Source organism: Nanorana parkeri, unplaced genomic scaffold (assembly GCF_000935625.1).
Source record: "Nanorana parkeri isolate BGI_ZX_2015 unplaced genomic scaffold, ASM93562v1 scaffold21, whole genome shotgun sequence".
Lineage (NCBI taxonomy): Eukaryota > Metazoa > Chordata > Amphibia > Anura > Dicroglossidae > Nanorana > Nanorana parkeri.
In genome coordinates, this window is record NW_017306289.1 from 3156956 (window position 1) to 3177867 (window position 20912).

Consider the following 20912-nt stretch of genomic DNA (forward strand, 5'->3'; position numbering starts at 1 on the left):
ATTTATAGCATTTAAGTATAACTACCTATTTGTATTGTGAGATTTTACAAATGTTAAAGGTGGACATGTAAGCAGTTGGCCCAGTTGTATTCTAAAGCAAGCTGTCATATTCATTTGCATGATCACAATGAAATACAGTAATAATATACTGTATATGACCTTAAAGGAAAACCAAAGCCACATTTCACGGTATAAAACAAAGAACAGGAGCTCTCATACTACTAAATTAATGTATTGGTTAGTGCTCGCCCACATCTCTTAATGCAATGTGCCATGCCTGTCTGACCACTAGAGAGAGGTGCACTGCAAATGGAGCATCATAATTGACATATGTACATTTGTAGAACCTGTTCCCTGAGTTCCTGGACTATCTGAATGAAGAATGACTATCCAGGACTATTTGAATGAACAACTGATTGTCTTTTCCAGTTTTGAAAGGAATGCTGTCAACTATCACTTCTTAGCCTCCTTAGCCTTAGCCTAAATGGTAACTAATACACAACAATGGGATGCATAGCAATGCTACATACACATCTAATACCTATCTGTGTGTATGCAAACAAAAACTCTCATAAAATATTTTTTATGTTTTAGGTATAGTAGTCCTTTGAACAAGCACATGATTCATAACGTAAGAACTGGCTATGACTATAGCAACATAAAGCATTCCCTACTGGCTTCTTAAAACACAGTAAGTCTAAAAAGTAGATTAGTATGCCATCCTGATACAGGCACATTTTGCTTAGCTTCTACTGATGATTATATCCATTAATCTAGAGGAAATCACAAGACTTGTGATGTGTATTTTTCTTGTGACTCATCCTTGTGCCTAGACATAACGAAGCAACAAATACCAGAACCCGGTTCTATTACACAAGACCCAGCACCATGCCCTGGGATAACCTATGTTCCCCTAAGAGTTTAAACAGATGTTCACTCCTTGGTAAAAGTGTCATAAATAATGGATCTGTGGGAAGAGAAATGCTAAAATAAACAAATGGCAAAATGTACTCTTTATGATGTGCTATAAAGAGCAGTGGTTGAAGATTAACATTGCTCAGTCAACAAAAAGATGTTGTAGAACATGAAAGAGTGCAAAGAAGGGCATGTAGGACCTCAGCGATGAGGAAAGTTTAACTGAACGCATTTACCCTTGAGAAGATATGATAAATAGGGGATATGATCAACTTGTAAATAAACAGTCAATACTCAGTGGAAAGCCATTCACTTTAGTGCCATTGCAAAAGACACAAGTGACTGGAAGAAAGGGGGGTGTTCATCCACATATGGTAAGAATTATTTACAGTAGGAGCGCTGAACATGTGGGGCAGTCTTCCTGGAGCTGGTCTTCAGTCTTCCAGGAGCTGGTTCTAGCTGACTCCGTAGATTGCTTTAAAATAGATCTAGATGTGTTTCTAAGTGCACAAAATATATGAATACTGATATATTTTTTAACACTATAGATTGTTGTTCCAGGGAGTATCCGATTACCTCAGGGACCTGTTAGAGCAAATGGTATCAATCTTTATTATTGTCTTGCCTTCCTTAGGGTTCTAAAGCCCCTTTCTCACATGCAGCTGTCAGTTCCCATCTTGGACAGGCAGATCGTACTTGCGATCATCGCAAGCCTGCCCCCCTGAGGGGCAGGCTTCTGATGACTGCAACGAGGGGCGGGTTTCCGATCACTGCAATGAGGGACGGGCTTCCGATGACTGCAAACAGGCAGTGTGCGCGTGCGCACACCGGCCCGTTCGGCAGTTGTTGAACAAGCAGGCCACTAACCCGCCGATAATCGTACGATTCCTGGCGGGTTTTCCAGCCTGCTTGTTCGACGGAAGACGTGCGACCGTAGAGTAGAAACGGTTGCACGCCTTCCATACACTGCACGATTATCGTACGATCGCGGGATTTCCCGTGATTCTCATACGAGAATCGTGCAGTGTATGGGCACCTTTAGGATGCAAAGTGTTTTTTTTTTTTTTTATTGAACTTGATGGACAGGTGTCTTTTCTCAACCTAACTATAATGTCTAAAGATCTTTTCTATTTTTTTGTTGTTGTTCGTATTTTGAATAGCTACTGTATGTATGAAACAAAATAAAAATAAATGACAGGGAAAATGAAGCATTGAAGCAGATAGATGAATGAAATGTCAAGATATCAAACTGAACACCATGGCTATGTAGAGATCATGCTGCAAGGTTGGATTCACACTGCTCTGTATACATGTAGCATGTGTGGTAATGGACATGCGTAGGTCTGATTGGGCCCATTTAATTTCCATCTCCTTATAACACTAAGCAGAATTGCATAGATATAAACCAGCCCCATATGAAAGAATAGGATTTTTTATTTGTAATGCATTTTCATGCATTACAATGCATGTATCTGGCTGCATGAAAATGGACAAAGGCCCTAAATGATCTTGATGCCTGTGAGTATCCAATTTCTGCATACATGTATTCTACAGCAATACCTTAGTATGTTTATTAGTAGTAAATCTCACAGTTATCCAGATTCATATTGACATCGGTATTGTTTTACAATTCATATCCATTCATAGTTATCTATATTTTTAAAGTTTAAAGTCCACGAATTGGGTATTAAATTGTGGGTCCTATTTGACTTGTGTGTAATTTTCACCTAAAAACTAATGTATGAAGATTTCATGCTATATGTAACTAATGATAATAATAACAACTAGCGATGTTGAACTTCATTCATTAAATATGTTTATATTACAAACTGTATGTGTTAATGTACAGTCATTTTTTGCTGTGGAGAAACACAGTGATTTCAAGTGTTTTGATAAATTAGACCCACTATTACTCTATTACTCTTTTTAGATCTGATTCTTCCTTTTAAAAAAAAAAAAAAAACTTGATTATATTTTTCAAATAAACATACATAACATACATAATAGAGCATAAAAAAAGGAAAACAAAACAAATGCAGCAAGATATAGAAAGATGTGTCCAGCATGATCTTACATTTTTCCCTTACAAATAGGGAAAAAATTGTAGCAAACACTACATAATATATATATATATTAACACTGTATATATATATGCAAGATAGGTAGTACTGCTGAGGATTTCATAGAAAAAAATGTAAACATTCAGTTCATGCAAGCATGAACCACATGGCAACCACAGAAGTTCATAAATAATATAATGTAGAGAAAATCTACTGTTCCTTTATCCTGTTAGCCACAGATAGAAGCAGAAACATTACCAGTCAGGAAACACTCTTTATTGGCCAAACAGATTTAAACTGCAAGACTTTTCGGGCCCATTTGCACCTTTGCAGCACATTGCTACAACACACTCTAATACACGTTATGTATGTTGTGGTGCCCCAACACACTAAGGCAGTGCAGTTCCAAAACACCGTCTGCAGTGCATTGCCAAAAAAAGATGTTTTGCTGACAGCTCATTTATTTGAATGGGCTACCTTAGCTCAGCTCACTCTACCATGTGAAACAATAAACGTTAACACACCGCAAAAGGTGTGAATGGGTTCCAAGACAGTTTAGTTTACACATTTAGGCATGGAGTGGCCTGAAAAATAGACCCAAACTGCCTCCAAGGTCTGTTAATTTATTCTACTCAAACAATCACAGATTTCCCCGAGTTAAAGGCTCCACGCCACTAACCTTCTAGTGTTTGGCTAAAAAAACCTACAACAGTATAACAGAACTTACTGATTTGGACTTGGATAAGCTGCCCAGTGTTTGTATGGTCTTGGAGATAAGTGTTAAGGTTCTGGATGTCTGTGGATCCTGTAGAAGACATTGGACACAGAGTCAATTACCCCAGCTAGACATTGTCACTACTACAAAAAAGGCCCCTGGCTTCTCCAGCAGTGAGATCTTCCTGCTATAATTCTTGATCACCATTGTATATGCAACTCCTTCTGTTACATTCTCTATAGCATGAAAAAATATGACATCCAACAATGAGACCAGCACCCCGCTCATGACAGCCAGGTCAGGTGTGTAGAAACAAAGACTAGGGCACAAAGATCTCACCAACAGAGTCACCAAGAGATAAAATACATTGTCAGGTGGTTTACTCTCCAGCATCAATCGAAAACTGAAATGTCAGTTTTAAATGGCTTGTGCCTATTTCATCTAATATTGCACAATCTAATAAAGAAAGTGTTCATTTTAGTTCAAATTGATATATTAAAGAATTTGCAGAACATCTAAATAAATCCTGAATTACAAGAAACTTAAATCAGGGCCACATATATGACTGCATTGTTGGTTTTGTACACACTATTACACTAAAATTGAACTTAGTAGATTTTTTTAGTCAAATAAAATACAAATAAAACAAGTAAAGAAAACATACAAGGGATATTTATGCTATAACAAAAACAGCCTAAACAGACCCTTTAAACCCCATTTAAAAAAAATATATCCCCCTATTAGTATATACAGTATATTATGCATGTTACTTACCTGTAAAAGTCTTCTATGTGTAGGCATCCAAAAGCCCTGAGACTTTTACTGGGTGCTGCCATCTTGGATGTGATGTCAGCAGCCTCAGAACTGTCACTCAAGTGACATGCTATAGTATCCCCCTTTGCTCCTCCCCCGGCTGATACATAAACGGTTATGTAGGGAGGTGAGGGGAGAGTGGAGAAGTTAAGGATGCAGAGAGTTATTAGAAACTCCCAGAAAAGGAGAGGGTTATGACGTGCAAGGAGGGAGGGGGACTGTGCTAGGTAATTGACTAGGCAAAATTTCTAGGAAGTTTAAAGTCACACGTGTAGTAAACAAAAATTAACTTTATAGAAAGAAAAACACTGCAAGTAAGCAATTAAAATACTTGATTTTTCTGTGCTTGTCCATGCAAATTTTTAAGTTGTTGACAGGGTCTGTTTAAGATTGAACTCCAGCCTTACCTGTTTTCCCCAAACTCCTTGCAAGTCCTCTCCTGTGTTTATCTATTAAGGTTTTTATTTATCCAGGTCATGGTATATCTAGTGGCAGGTACTCACATGTAACTGGACTTGTTCTGTAATGTTGAAGATGTTTTGTAACCTATCCAAGCCACTTCTTCAGTTCTAATAAGGGCCAAGAAAATACCCCAACATTTTTATCCACACAGGTAGCACAGACACCTTAATCCAATCACCATGGAAAGGCAAAGGTTAACATCCAAGAACAGGATGGGAGGTATGAAAGTTGTGGAGCCACCTTGTCCAAGTTACATAATCCCATTCTTGGTGTCAGAAAGGCTTCATAGGTGTTAAGTCTTCAATATACGTGGTTGAATGTGAGAACTGTTAAAATCCTGGGGTACAGATGTTAAACTGGCATTATGTGTGGAAGACAGATGGTGTCAAAGGTCCTGCCCTTTGTTCAGTGATAGTTGTTCCAGTTTGACATAGATGGCTTCTTTTAAGTGCATCTCACTGTCTCCAAAAGAATGTCCCTTTCATTAAGGTGTAGGAAAACTGCAAAGTCTTGAGCTGTAGAATTTACCCTTCTATGTTGGGCCATTTGTTTGTTGAAAGATTATTTCAGCTACCCGCTGCACAGGTCTTTGTTATTTTCACTACACTCCATTGCATATACCAAGTTACTTTGCTTGTTTTTGGGTGTTGGGTCTTTTGGATCTACAAGCTTCTGTCTCAATGTACTGCTGGGCTTGAAAGATTAAGAGAAGCAATGTTTCTTAAAGAATCTTCTGAGTTTTTCCAATACTCCAGCTACACACGGGATAACTATATTACTCTGTGTTCTGATTCTCCTCTCTGTTCGATGGTCCTGTGTTTTTGCTTGATGTTTCAATGAAAGCCTAGTCTGGGTATTCACAAACTTTCAAAGCACTCCTGAGATGCCTGTGTTCTTTGTCTTTAGACTCTGTGTTTGTTTTTACCATCTCAGCCCCATGTTACAAAGTTCTAATACCCACAATTTGTGTTCCAGTGGGTGATGGGGGTCTACTCAGTTGAAAATGATTTCTCTTCATTCCCTGCAAATTTGCATTTCCACAATATAACCCTTTAAATATAGCTGTCACTGGACCCCTGTCACAGGAATAAGCCTTCTCTGCCATCAATTATTTGGTTCCTGAGCTTTATGTAAAAGAACACATCCCTGGCATCCTTTAGACATGCCTGCAACCAGTCAACCAATCATTAAAGTGCACAGCTAAAGTCACGCCTGAAGGAATTCCGAGGATGTGTTCTTGTATATAATCCTTTTGAAAAAGATCCAAGGAAAAATGCTATGACGTTTACAGACATCTGCTGGCCCCTCCCAGCAAACTAAGAGCAAAGACCAGTTGAAAGATCCAGTAATGAAACAGGTGTTTTTTGAACAATAAAACTATTTTTTTTTTATTGAATGTTGATTGGAGGGGGGGGGGGGGAAGAGGGCTGTGACAGGATCGAGAGGTGAGCGAATGCCGGTATGTGTTCGCTCACCTCCCGATCTACTGAGCCGACCTGTGACAGTCTCATTGTCACAGGTCGGCTAGAACTATGAGGTGAGTGAAAAGCACTCACCTCATAGTTCTCCTTTAAACAATGAAATATCTAATATGTTATTGAATAAACATTTTGTACTATCTTCAGCTACTGTTTCAATCTGATGGGGGGGGATGTTTATCACTTGTTTGTCATGCACTCCCTTGTTGTCTGGAACATTCTGCACTCTCTTCACCACAGGAGGTTCATTCAATCAGCTCTCTGACACTTTGCTGAAACTAAACAAGGATCACTTACTGGGTGATGAGGGCTGAGCTGGAACAGGTTAGGAGACAGGATGGCAGGTGCAAAAAACCGCAGAAAAATGAAGCTGCTCACAGCCGTGTATCTTACATCAGGGTCACCTGAAACAGACACAATACACAAATATCAATTGGGAGGAAATTATTGAAATTTAAGATCAACAGAACAACTGCAGCTATATCATACATATATCAGGATACAAATGGCATGCACGTTGACATGGACTCTGCTGTTGCTCTTGACTGCTGAACTGCATCTGTAATACAGATTTAACTAGTGGGCAGTCTAATACAAGCATTATCTTTATAACACTACAGCTTTCAGAAGAATGTGTAGAATGCAGGCAGGCAGGGTTCAGAGATTATATGAGCAAAACATAGCCAAAATGCTAATATTTTATTGCAATGCTGCCAGGGTTCTCCCTTTAATGAGGCAGCGTGGGTCATGTGGGGTGGCTGCTTTGCTGCACAACGTTTGCAGTTTAAGGCCATACACATCTTCCCACCCAGCTCTTAGCAACCAGGGACGCTCTGGCTGGTGTCCCGCTCAGCTTCTGGCAACCAGTGATGTTAATGGCAGCATGCCAGCCAGAGCGTCTCAGGTGAGGAGATACAGAGCCTGCAGAGGGCAGAATCACCATCGCGGCTGGCGGCGCTGTCTCCTCTACCTACTTCCCACTTCTGTGATTGCGTGCACCACCACCCCTACGTGCCCCCCACGGGACAGTCAACCAAGGGACAGGACAGCTATCTACCAGGTACGTAAGACACATTATTTGGCAATATTTGAAAACATACTGCGTGGAATACAGCTTTCAATTTAATCAATTCTATCTAAAATTAAGTCCAAAACTACAATGCTACAAACTATATGATTAGCTTGTAAGGGAAAAAAAGTTGAAGTTTTAAAGATTAAATTGAATGTTCTATGAAAGTGTGCAATATAAACCGCTTTAACGATCTAGTAGTGTGTATCCATGGATTTACAAGGGCTGGCGTGTGTGTAGTTAACAGTGATTTTTTTTTAAACATCTCTCAGCATGTGACCAATCTGAAATCTTTGGTTCTATTACAAAGACAACAATCATTTCCCGGTGAGTCTGCACTTTTGAACAGATGGATGATGCTGAAGATTTATACAGGAGTATTTATTTTCCATCACTCCAAGGCGACTTTCAAGACTGTACACACTGGGCTGTTTCTGTGCCTTTTCCTTGATTTCACCACAAAGAATTTGCCTCGTAAGGTAGAAAAACACAGACTGGACAGAGGCAGACTTGGTTTAAGCGTGTTAGTACTGAGAAGATGTGAGAAGGGTTTTAATGCTTTTGTATGAAGCCCTTCAATGAGTTTATTGGCATTCTGATAAAAAGCACTTAGGAAACATGGTGAAATGAACTCAAAGGGGTCTAGAAGCTCAGCAGTGCGTGAATTCTATCATAGTATGTGAACTTCTCATGCTTCACTGTATTTATGAAATGCACTAATCACAGCAAATTCTTGGTCACACACATAGCTTTCAGGAAGCAACACCAGCAAGCTGAGCTTTCTGCGTACTGTATTCTGTCTTATTTATATCTTTTCAAGATACAGTATTGGGCAAGATCTCTGGTGTATGCTTACCTTGAAAGCGTTTTGCTGCAGATTCTCTCAGAGAGAAGAAAATGTCACACATAACAGTAGGGCAGCTTACTCCGGATTTTGTAATGACGTTAAAAATCTGGTCAACGTAATTCTTCAAGTTTTCCTAAATGAACCCAAAAGAAAATAATTATCCTGGTGTACAATAAACATTTAAAAGAAACAAGTGCCGGGAGGAATATGTAGGCTTATATTGCTGACCAGCCCACTAGCAAATGCTGGTTGCATGGCTGAATCTCGGTTCAATACTTTATGAGAGAGTGACCCAGATCCAGCATGCAGATCTGAATATCAGAGCTCCTAATCTGCATACCTGTTCTGGGTTAGTGATTCAGAAACTACTGAAACCACCGACAGCCAGGAAACTAGTATGCTCAGAAGAGGAAGTCAGCAAGGGATTCTTCCATACTTTTCTAGTAGATGTTAGCTTTAGGCCAGCTGGCTCTTGCAAAACTATGGATGGTCATAGATGGGCAAATCTCTATGTGAAGCTAAGAGGCCTGTTCCCTCTCCAATCATCTTCTGCCAGTAGCCATTGCTTCCTAGCTTTGGCCGACAAACCAGTATGACAGACGTGTTTTGAAAGATTTGCCTCCTTTATCCACTGCAAAGGGGAACAATCAATGGTTCAGTGTGTCTCTGTGTGTAACATTGAGCATTTCCATTATTTGGAAGTGCTCATTTTCTCTAGTCAACCCCTACATGGCCTATGTAAGGTTCAAATCTGTTAAATTGTTGCTTTTATTGGAGCCTGTTTGGTAGCCAGTAAGTCTAATTTCTTTTTAACATAGCTAGGGCCTGGTCATTTGAACCTTTCCAATGCAAAGATTCGCAGCACAGTAATTATCACCTGCGGGTCGCATGGGCTTCTCCTGACAGTTAAATATGAATTAGATGTAGAGGTAATTCCTTTTGCATGGATCATTCATAACAACACCTTAAGGGCATGTTCACACCATTTTCCAGACCAGATCTGGAACGCCGTGCATTGTGTTTTTACCGCATTTTTTTTTTTTATAGCTTAAAATAGTCTTACAGCTGCGTTCCAGTGCATTACAGTTTTTTGATGCGTTTCTATGCGTTCCAGTGCATTCCAGACCAGGCAAAATAAGACAAGCCGTATTTTTCTGGTCTGGTCTGGAACGGACTGCGCTGGTGTGAACAGAGGCCAGAAATAGCATAGGGATACATTAGGATGCATTTTGGGTCTGGAAACAATCTGGTCTGGTCTGGAGATAATCCGGACATGGTGTGAATGGGCACTTAACCTCAGAGATCATGCTTCCTACTTAGTGGAATGGGAAATAATCATTTTGAATATGCCTTGCCCTACCACACCTTCTTGATGCTCCCTAAACATCAACGTACAGGTACAACAAACACAAATAACTGGAGACATTGCTTAGTCTCCATTCCTGGCAAGAATAAAGGCCACAGTAATTTGCACCCATATAACTCAAATCTACAGAATCCATATTGCCTTGTGCTGCTCACAGGGAGGTGATGTTACTATTCTACTCTACAGCCTTGGATGCAGAATTAAGCCCAATCTCCAGAGGATTGCCTAATTTACATATGTAAAGATGGGATTTTACAGCCCACCTCCCAGGCAAATTGGGGCATAATGACTTATTAGACATTTCCTAAGTACACAGGAGAGAAAGGCACACATGAATAGATTTTCTATGTTTCCTTCTGACCTAACATGTAAACATAAGTGTATGTATATACTGTTGGTATTTAATGCATGATGAAAACTGGTTAAGATTTAGGACTAAATAAATATACACAAAACATATCTGTTGAAGTGCAATGCAAATAACTATTTGCAAAATGAGGAGTAAAACAGTTTTAGTACTAAGGGAGGCTAGTAGTACCTGCAGCACTTACATTGAACTGATCACATTCAGCTGGTCAAGTAACCTTTAACTAATACTAGCTATACCATGATCAGGATAAATAAAACCTTTACAGATATACTGCCAATCATTGTGGGAGTACATTCTAAAACTGGCATAGGAATAGAAAAGAACAGCAAGAAAATTTGCGGATTGCAGGGCCGACCTACGTTTTAACCACAGATGCCGATTCAACATTACTAAACAAATCCAGTTGAATGTGACTAACTAATACTAGGGAAAATATGTTTGTATGATAATCATGAGCTTTGAAACTAACCAAGAAACTATTTGTATAGAAATAGGAGCCCCACAGCAATATAACACTACTATTGTGTTATACACTATGTGTGGTGTTGTGACAAAACCAAATACTGCAGTATGGTTAACTGAACTGACTTTAGACATCAAAGCTCTTAACATGGGGCTGTTCAACTAATTTACCCCAATTTAGACTTTGAGTCCTTTAAATAATAGCACCAGCACCAGAAGAATTATGTAACATTAACCTGATGGAATACTTTATGTAAAGCATGTTAAAGTGTGTTAAGGTAAGATGCATATTACAATAACACACTGTGCTAGAGAGGTATGAATGAATCCTAAGAATATTAGCAGTAATTTATATAACCAGGCAACTAAATAAATGCAAGGTATAGCTGTAATCAATGCGAGAATAGTATGCAGTCAGCCTCTCTTCCGAATGAAATATAGAGGTTACACTTAGGTATGTAACCAATGCTAATGCAATGTTAGGTATCTTAATTGGTACCTCAACATACATATATGCCATTGCTATCAATGTTTTTTTTATGCAAGGAAACATGTGCTACAAGTATAGTGTCACTCATACTCTTACAAGTGACAGGTCAAAATACTTTAAAAGTAATTAAAGGTGCGTCCGCTTAAAACTGATATTTCAAGTTTCAGAAGATGATGCAGGGTTACATCACCCGGTGGTGTCTAATATTTCCTATGTACTCCAATGGTGTGATCTCTCAGACTGACTTTAACTGTCTTCTTCTGGAGAAGACAAACAGGTCCCACTCACTGCTGGAATTTTGGTTTTAGATTAAACAGTGGGCACAAAGTCATGCAGAATTTTTGAGATGACAAGCCTTTGAAAATTATATTATTGTACTAATTCCTGACTATACAAACTGAACTTAATGGTATCCTAACAGTTTACACAAACATCTTTTCCTGTGTGTACAGCAATGTAATGTCGAAATGGAAAGAATGTCTCCAAACTGCAAGGTGAACCATGACTCCCTGCACCTGCATTAATGAAAAGCTGCACTGGAAAGAGTGACAGAAAAATCAGCTAACAAATAAAAGAACTATAATATATTAGGCTATACATACAAAGCTGAACTCCAGCTGTCCCTTCAGTCTTGCACAGCTGCACAGCCTTCTCCCGTGTACTGAAATTACTCGCACTGCACATTGTGAACTTCTCACAGTGTGCATTAGAAGCTGCAGCAAGTTAGACAGGGTCCTCCTTATTTCCTAGCGCAGGACTTCCAGCATCATCTTGTACCTTCTTCACCAGCCATAATTTTCCAAACTTGCCCCTTTCATTTATTGCTCTTTCAATCATTGAGGCTCAGCATCACATGTGGCATTATCTAGCGCAGTATGCATGCAAATGCAGTGTGCATAGGAACACCCACTCCTACAGATTGATTACCCTCATCAAAGGCATTTTGATATTTGAATAGCTCTTCCCAAGAGTAAGCCTGCTGCTTCCAGCAAGGATGAGAACTCTTGAGAAGGAGTACGGAGGCATAAATAAAAATTTTATATTTACATTACATACATTATTTTAGACTCAGTAATGTGATCACTGGGTTGCTGTTCTTCTTTATGCATGGCTGGTGGGAGGGGCCAGCAGGGTGCTGTTTATAGCTTTCTGAAAACATCACAGCACCCTGCCAGCCCCTCCCACCAGCCATGCATAAAGAAGAACAGCAACCCAGGGATCACATCACTGAGTCTAAAATAATGTACAGTATGTAATGTAAATGTAAAAATTTTATTTAAAAAATTTCATCATCATATTATTGAGGGTCTGAAAGAGGAGCCAGGGAAGGAAAATTATAAGCAGACTAAACTTCAGCTTTAAATACAAAAGTGTTCTATGGTGTGAAGCTGTATGTTGTATGTGGTCTATGGTAGAAAAGGCTTTGGGGACTTAAGTGGTTATTTACAATAAACATCACCAAACGTCTACAAGTGAGAATTCCCTTTTCAGCAAACATGCTGAATCAGTTTAAGCTCAGGCCGAGAAATGTGGAGGAGGTCCCCTATTGCAGTGTACAGGGACATACTCATACACCACTTTCAGAGATGACTAGGCGACCACGTCTTCCACATAGATAACAATTCTGGGACTACTTATACTGAAAGGAATGTGTGTCGTTTTCTTACCTTGTTTGTTTCTAAGTTTTCTCCATCCTTTAACTTCACTGGATCGATCTCACAGGGTTTATGCAATTCGCATATCTAAGGCAAACAAGCATATTAATAAAGAGTCGAGATTTAGTAATGATGATCTGATAGCCTTGCAAAATCATCTCATATTGTCAGAAGTCTGCTTTGTATTCACTAGTGCTCAGACAGCAACCGAAATGTAAAATCAGGCAAAACACATTTTTGAAAACCATTATTGACACAATTGGGCCCTGTACTCACTTAGAAATATAACGTGTGTGGTATATTGCACTGCATGACAAAAAAATATCATTGTTTTCTGTGGTGCTCATTCAGAGCTGCAGTACAAATTAAAACAAAATACATCTCTTTTAAGCTGCATATTGAATACTTCTGCATTATGGACTCACCAAACAGTGTCCCATGCCTTACAGCAGAGGTGGGCAACTATGGCCCTCCAGCTGTTGTGGAACTACAAGTGGAGGGGAGGAACATGTAGTTCCCTGAGATCTCATGAGTTTACAGATAAGATTTCCCAGCAAGGCTCTGCTGATAACAAGCCAATCCCAGTGTGCATTGTTTTGGCACACTAAAGTCATTTTGCCCTTTCAAAGCAGAAAGTGAATGCTCTGCAAGTGTAAGTATTTCTATGTATGATGATGAATAATAACATAGACATGCCAGGTGTAAGTCACAGCATTTTACACCGGATATGTCTATGTTATTATTAATCATCATACATAGAGGGATGCATTGGTAGAATTTGATTTTTTAGTGTAAAGGTCCACTTTAAAGCACAGCTGGAGGGCCGGAGTTGCCCCCTCCTGCCTTACAACTATTAATATGCTAGTATACAGATTTAGATTTACGTTCCTGACTTTACTCTGCTAAATACTAAAAACACATTTGAAGCAGTGCATAACATGCTTTGCCCAACAGAGGGCATTCTGCATTACTGTTCCTGTACGATAAGGCTGAACTCCCTAAAGAGCGATGGGCCTCACAGATTGCAGGGGCTGAGTCACTGGGAGAGGAAATGTGCGGTTACTTCTTGATAATCAGACTCTCATGAGATTATAGTCTCAGGTTGACCAGTATTTCTCTGCAAGGAGATATAAACAGGGTGTAACCGCTGGCTGTATGACTAGTAGAGACACCTCTCAGACACTGTATTCTCACATAACTGAAAATGGTGCTTTGTGCGTGGGGACAATAATAATAAGAGATGCACAATTATCTATGCCATTTTTTTTTCTGTAACCACTATATATGATCTTTTAAAAAGACAAAACAATAGATTGGACAGACATTTAAAAGACAAGTAAACTTAAAATATGTTATTTATTTATAAACATGTAAAATTCCCATATGTGTACAGGATCTATATTTTTGGAATTGTATTTAGGTTGTATTACTCTTAAAGAAGAGCTGCGTGCAAATAAAACACTTAAGGTGCCCATACACTGTACGATTCTCGTACGAGAATCGCGGGAAATCCCGCGATCGTACAATAATCGTACAGTGTATGGAAGGCGTGCGACCGTTTCTACTGTACGGTCGCACGTCTTCCATCGAACAAGCAGGCTTGAAAACCCGCCGAGAATCGTACGATTCTCGGCGGGTTAGTGGCCTGCTTGTTTGACAAGTGCCGAACGGGCCGGTGTGCCACAATGCCCGTTTGCAGTGATCGGAAGGGAGTAAAGGGGCAGCAGGGATGTGGAATTCCTATCTCCCGATGCCAGGGACATGCAGTTCCGGGCATCAGGCGGGTAGTTGTTTTCTACATTTAGCCCTGCTTTGGGTAAGCAGAGCTAAATGTACAGCGGGGAGGCCGCCGCTTATTTTGTATACAGCCTGCAAGTGTTCCATTCTCCATGGGGGGTCCTTTTTGGCAGGTAGAGAGGCGTATTGAGGAACCTGGTCTTGGGGCAGCAGAGAGAGTGAATCCGGCCCTGGACTAACCCTGTGTCTCTCCTCTTCTCCCAACCGAAGATCTGAACTTTGCGTGCACTCGCCCCATGGTCCTTTGCGGCAGCCCGAGAATCTTCAGATCTTCGGACAGGAGCGCGCGGCGGGGACACAGGTAAGTTTAACCTATTTGGTTCTTTTTTTTTTTTCTTCAATGTTTTTGCATATATCTACTGCTTGCTAGCAGTAAATATATGCAAAAAGATACGAGGCTTAAATGATCCTTTACATGCTCATTTTGTCTATGGGGCTGTATTACTTACCTTGTTGGTCAGTGCTCACCTCTCTCCCCCTCCACTCCTGCTATGAAATGTCCCTTGGTCTCCTCACATCTCATGAAAGTCAATGGACCTGCATAGGATGTGATGACGGCAGCATCCTTAGACCACCGAAGTCTAGGGGAGAAGACTGTGGGGACTGGTCTACCAGCCCAGAGGAAGCTGGGATCAGGTAAGTAATTCTGTTTTATTCTGCCCCTAGAACAAAATGAGCACTTAAATCTTGCCCCACTGCAAGTGTAAGTTTCTATTTGCCTGGAGTTCTTTTCTATGTGCTGTTATTTCCATGATTCTAAGGTTAGGAGCAGCATGTGAAGATAGACGTATGAGTTGCCATTGCCGATATTTAAAGGTGCAGGTTCCAGGGCAATCACTCTCATTGGCTTCACTACTTGATTAGTTGTTGACCTGAATAGCCAACAGGATGGGAACGTAGAGGTTTCAGACTTTATTGCCCATCGCATGACATTGACTCACTAGGCAGTGAAGACAGGATCAAGAAGACAGGCTTGAAGCTTGCGCCTTTCAAATTAGTAAAGGCATCTCCTATAACGGTACAATTTAAATGAAATATGTCACAATAATTTGCATGCTGCCACTGCTGACCTTCCTCTTTTAGACTGTAAGCTCTTATGAGCAGCCCTTCTAATCCTCTTGTATGGAATTTTATTGTACATAACTGGATAACTTTTTGTATCTCCTATTTATAGTATACCCCCAAGCAAAACGCATCTCATTCAGTTCTTTTGTGACACCATAGTGTCTCAGAAGTGTCACTACCAGTCATACAGCTGATGGTTACACTGAACTGTCTTCCCCATATTTTGCAAAGCGCAGCGCAAACTTTTGGCACTTTATAAATCCTAAATAATAATAATAACAACAGCAACAACATCTGCATGGCTGTCACGCTGGTTCTCTAGCATTTGTACATTCTGAGTTACTAGTCTGAAATAAGTATGCAGATCAGGAAGCCATAGGATCAGAATGACAGCCTGGCAGCTAGCACTTCTGGAAGGAGGTTGAAAAGGCAACCTTTATATTTTCCTCATATTCCCTATAGGCTTGATATGATTGCTTGTAGATATGAGCAATTTGAATCAGCCTTCCCAACGAAATGCCCTATGGGGGAAATAGGTTGTGTTGGATATTTTAGGGTTACTGCCACTCTCCCCTGAAATACATTGACTTTGGAATGTTTGACCACCCTACTTCTTGATTATCAGCTTTAAGATGTTTATACAACTGAATGCTGTGACCTAATTCTCATTTGTAAGACAAACAGCAATGGAGGTTATTTATATCTGTTGCAAGTTCCCATTCACATAGCAAAACGGAAAAAACAATCATACAAAATGCTGCTTACTTTTTTTATGTGGTAAAAAATCCTATAAAAATCGTACTTAGATTTTCCTTTCTATGCTATGCAAAGGAAGGGACTGGAGTTAATGTTTGTACTATGCTTGCAGGACTTCATTATTACTTGTAAATTAGATGTGCACACTGTTAAAGATATCAAGGCTTAGGTTGTACATTGAATGTTGATGCATATTTAAACCAATCTGTTCCTAAAGTGTCCCTAAATTGGCACATTGCAGGTTATTCTGAACAATACAATCTGCCTATAGAGTCCTGTGTATAATCCTGCTCCAAAGAAACAACCAGAAACCGTTTAATACATTTTAGGTATGCGATATGAATGGGAACATAGGGCTGCAAAGGCGGAAATGCACGTTAAAGCAGAACTCCAGGCAAAGAAAATCTTAACCCTTGCAGTGGGGCTACCCCCACACTACAAGGGTTAGGTGCTCGTTTTGTCTAGGGAGCTAAAATAACAAAGTTATACTCACCTGAACCATGATCCCAACTTGCTCCAACACTGCTCCCTCCGGCCTGTCTCCTCCTCCGCTCCAGCAATGAAATATAGCTTGGGGTCCTTACATCCTTTATACTGTATAAAAGGTGATGACCAGGCCCGGCACTACCGCAAGGCAAGTCAGGCGGCCGCCTGAGGGCGCTGCAGGGTGAGGACGGAAAAAACAGGGCATTTTGACAAGTACTTGTCAAAATGCCCCGATGTTTGCAAAATGCCGCCGGCCAGCTAAATAAGGACCCCACCTGGAGCTCCTCCCACCGGACCAGCGCTGACTCGCCGCTGCTCTCCCGCGCCGAAGGTAAGTGGAAAAAAAAAAAGCCATAGCGCAAACATCGGGGGATTTTGATAAGTACAAGTACTTGTCAAAATGCCCCGTTTTTACAGGGGTCGGGGAGGGGGAGGGGGGAGGCGCAAAAATTCACCTTGCCTGTGTAGGCAAGTATCCTAGCACCGGCCCTGGTGATGACTCACAGGACCTTAGACCACTGGATCGAGGGGGAGCAAATCTGAAGAGACTGGTCTAAGAGCAAACCACAGTTAGGGTGAGTATAACTGTTATTTTAGCACCATAGCCAAAATTAGTATTTAACCCTTGCAGTGCGTGGGGTAGCACCAATGCAAGGGTTAAGATTTTAAGTTAAGATTTTATTTGCCTGAACTTCTGTTTTAAGGCTGTACTCACATGATCTGAATAAAGATGCCTGGCTGGCATTTCTGGGTCTTGGTATGTGCCTCCTAAACTCCTAAACAGAAAGACGCACATACAGACTTGAATGTGTTAACTCTCTATGACAAGCTGCATTCTGATAAACAGCTATAATTAGTTACATGCACAGTTGGTCAGTTCAGATTACAAACGCTTAAACAACTGCCTGGAGCTTCATAATAAATAATGGAAGCTCTCACGGAATTCCTTGTTTTCCATGGAACCCAGATGTAATGGTTTTGGCAAGAAACCTTGCGATAGTCAAATGTATTCCCCATGTATTTCTACAGGCTGCCTGCTCTTGTCAGGATTTCTGTAGAGAGCACTTTCTGTGCTGAAACAGCTTTCACACAAAGAGGAAAACAGAAAATCAGTGTCAGTGTCAAGGAGAGAGAATTCTTTAGCTTCATTCAATGTGTAAGATATAAGGCAGCACATTGTGGCTAGCCTGTGATGAAATACACTTCTTTTAATAATATATGCGGGAATTTGTAGTTAAGCATTAACCCATAGGACACAGCAAAGCAAGCTGGTAAATAATCAAAGCCAGCAAACACTGAAGAGCCAATCATATGCAGTCCACTGGGTTTATGGCAAGAATTCTTATAACCACATAAATGATAACTTTAAAATGGAGTTCAACAGTTTTTTACCAACTCTTATCTGCTGTCCATTACCCCGCAGACCCCTTTACCAACCACAATAGCTGTGAGCTACCTCTCTCTGGAAGGCACTCTTCCTTTGATAAATCTTCTAGGCGCTTTTATCAGATTTATGGTATCATCAGCTCTCTACAGCATTTTCAATATGTGTATAAGGTTCAATGAAGAGGTATGGACGAGAAGTGAAAAAAATACATCTTTCTCCTGGGGTTCTGGACAGCTGCAAAAGGCCAAATGGGGGAAAGAATCATTCCCTATATGACCCACAATTGCTAAATTAATGAGTGGAGTTGTACTTTAAGCAGCACTGTTTGTGACATTACAGGGTAATTCCACTTTCCCAGGCAAATTTGGAAAAATAGAATTACCCCCACCAATCTGCCTCCTCTCCCCCCTCCCGCTGCTATTACCTTTGAACGAATGCTGCTTCCCCTCCACGCTCCCGATGTACGGTTTTGTACACTGTATCGCAGCCTTGTGATAGGTATTTCAAATTACTCTCGCAAATGGAGAGCATTCATTGGTCAGCATGGTCAACTTTAAACTGCGCTGACCAATGAATGCTCTCCATTTGTGAGGGTAATTTGAAATACCTACTGCAGGGCTTCTATGTTGTGTACAGTGTATGGACTGTACACCAAGAGGCGCGAAGGGATAAGAGCAGCAGGAGGGGGAGAGGGGGCAAATAGGTGGGGTAATTTCATTTTCTAAAATGTGCCTGGGAAAGTGTAATTACCCTTTAAATGATAATGGTGGTATAGATTATTTTAACTACAAGATGAATGTGGTTTTTTTGCTACGATCATACGGACAAAAAAAAGTACTTCTCTGTATACTGCTCTGGGTCAGTGACTACATGGCCGCCAGGTAACTAGAGGAGTTTAGCAACACGAACATTGATAGCATTCAGCGAACACGAGCAATGATTGTAATAATCAGGTATTATTTGGGTATTAAGTGATTACTAGTGTTCTGGAGCAATGAATATGTGAAGTCCACATTGCAGATTGATTCCAGAACAGTTCCTCATGTTTACATTAAGACATGTCTTGGGAAAGGTCATGTAAAAAAGCTCTCATGAACAAAATATGGAGGCTGCTATCGTTGACCCTTGCCTGGCTGCCATGCGGAACTGCTAGCTTCAGAACTTTGCTGATTTCCTAAAGGAGTAGATACAATTCACTTAACATAGTATATTTTTACTGAGCATAAAAAAATAGGGTAAAGCTATGTTTACATCCATAAACCAATCATGTAATAGCAAAAACCCTGATTTAATAATTTCCCTTAAACAAAATTGAGTATTCAAAGTGAACACAGGTTCACCTTATTTACTGACATTTCCTTTGCAAAGAATCTTGGCAGGCTGTCTGCCTCTAATGTAAACATACAGAAGGTGTTTCTAAGCTGAGATCCTTGAGGATCTTTGAGAATGAATTTCTTCAATGTACATGCAGCTAGAGAGGTCAGGGAGGGCTTGTTTTAAAGCTCTTTTATTGCTTCTTGGGCATATGTAAATTGTTTAATGTCTTGGCACAGGTGCACTTTAACTGTGCATATCTTCTATTCTAAATAAAAGTGTATATTATGTGGTAAGAACGGAGGTGCATGCCAATTGTTTGGACAACTTGCATTTTTTTTACTGAACATAATTAATCTTGGGAAATAATGAAAACATTACATGTATGCGCATGGAAAAAGATTACATTATTTACCTCATCTATAATAGGCTTTAACGTAACTTGCAGATAATGCATCCCAGCCAGTTTCATGGTTTCATCTATACATTTTGATGTTAACGAGTTGCCTCTAAAAATTGTGTTTGGATCTCTAGAAAAAAGATAAATAAATAGCAAGTTGGAAAAGGATTATTTGCATATTATAATATATAAATCATCCCAATAATTGGTTTCAGGTTAGGTATATGGCTCTTAAAAGACTGTAGAAGCTCGCCTTAACAACTCCAGCAGAAATTCCTCTTCACGCAAGTCCATGGTGTAAGTTGTACTATCACTCTGGATTATATAAATAATAAAAAGCAAGCATGTGTTGGCAATCAATTGATGCCTAAATCCTGCAATTCTAGAACCTCTGACAGTTTTTATTGCTTCCTGTGTCTCTATTGAGTACATTTTCCCTCACTTCTTGCGTCCTCTTACTTGGATAGGAAAGTATGCTGAAATCTCCCCAAAAGAAACCCTACAACTATTGGAACATCCTAACCAATCAAGTGGACACCACACCCTCTTCCCCTTCCAAAACCCCAAAGACCCTCCAATACCCCCCACCACTCACACTTTTTACTCCCTCTCCCATTTTCTCTTTTTACCTACTTGCATGCCCCCTCTAACCTTTACACAAATGTTTAAACAACCCCATAGTGATGTAGAACACCCACCTTAAGGTTTTTTTTTTTAATCTACTAAGGGGTCTATTCACGAAGCTGCCGAAGGATCTGGCCGTAGCTTCCGCCGACCCTTCGGCTAGCTTTGGCCCCAGGACCCCGTACAGCTCCCGATCGATTCACTCGGCTGCCCTCGGCAGCTTCGTGAATAGACCCCTAAGTGAGGGAAAACCTCTCCTCCCCATTTCTGCCAACAAATTTTGTATCAATGTATCAATGCTATCATTATCACCAAAAGATGCACAGTTGTTTATTTATACAATATTTTTATTCTAGATTTTTTATTCAGGAATATCAACCA

The 20912-nt window shown here is 40.2% G+C and overlaps 1 protein-coding gene across 1 annotated transcript in view; it reads right to left on the reverse strand.

Moving 5' to 3' along the window:
• The window catches only part of RASA3 (RAS p21 protein activator 3), a 187907-nt gene that overhangs the window by 12666 nt on the left and 154329 nt on the right, over positions 1 to 20912 (reverse strand). The window contains exons 12-16 of the mRNA XM_018563032.1: positions 19923 to 20037; positions 12715 to 12789; positions 8369 to 8492; positions 6741 to 6847; positions 3703 to 3780 (exon numbers count right to left, since the gene is read on the reverse strand). Of these exons, the coding sequence (XP_018418534.1) occupies positions 3703 to 3780; positions 6741 to 6847; positions 8369 to 8492; positions 12715 to 12789; positions 19923 to 20037 (499 nt within the window). The remainder of the gene's footprint in view (positions 1 to 3702; positions 3781 to 6740; positions 6848 to 8368; positions 8493 to 12714; positions 12790 to 19922; positions 20038 to 20912) is intronic.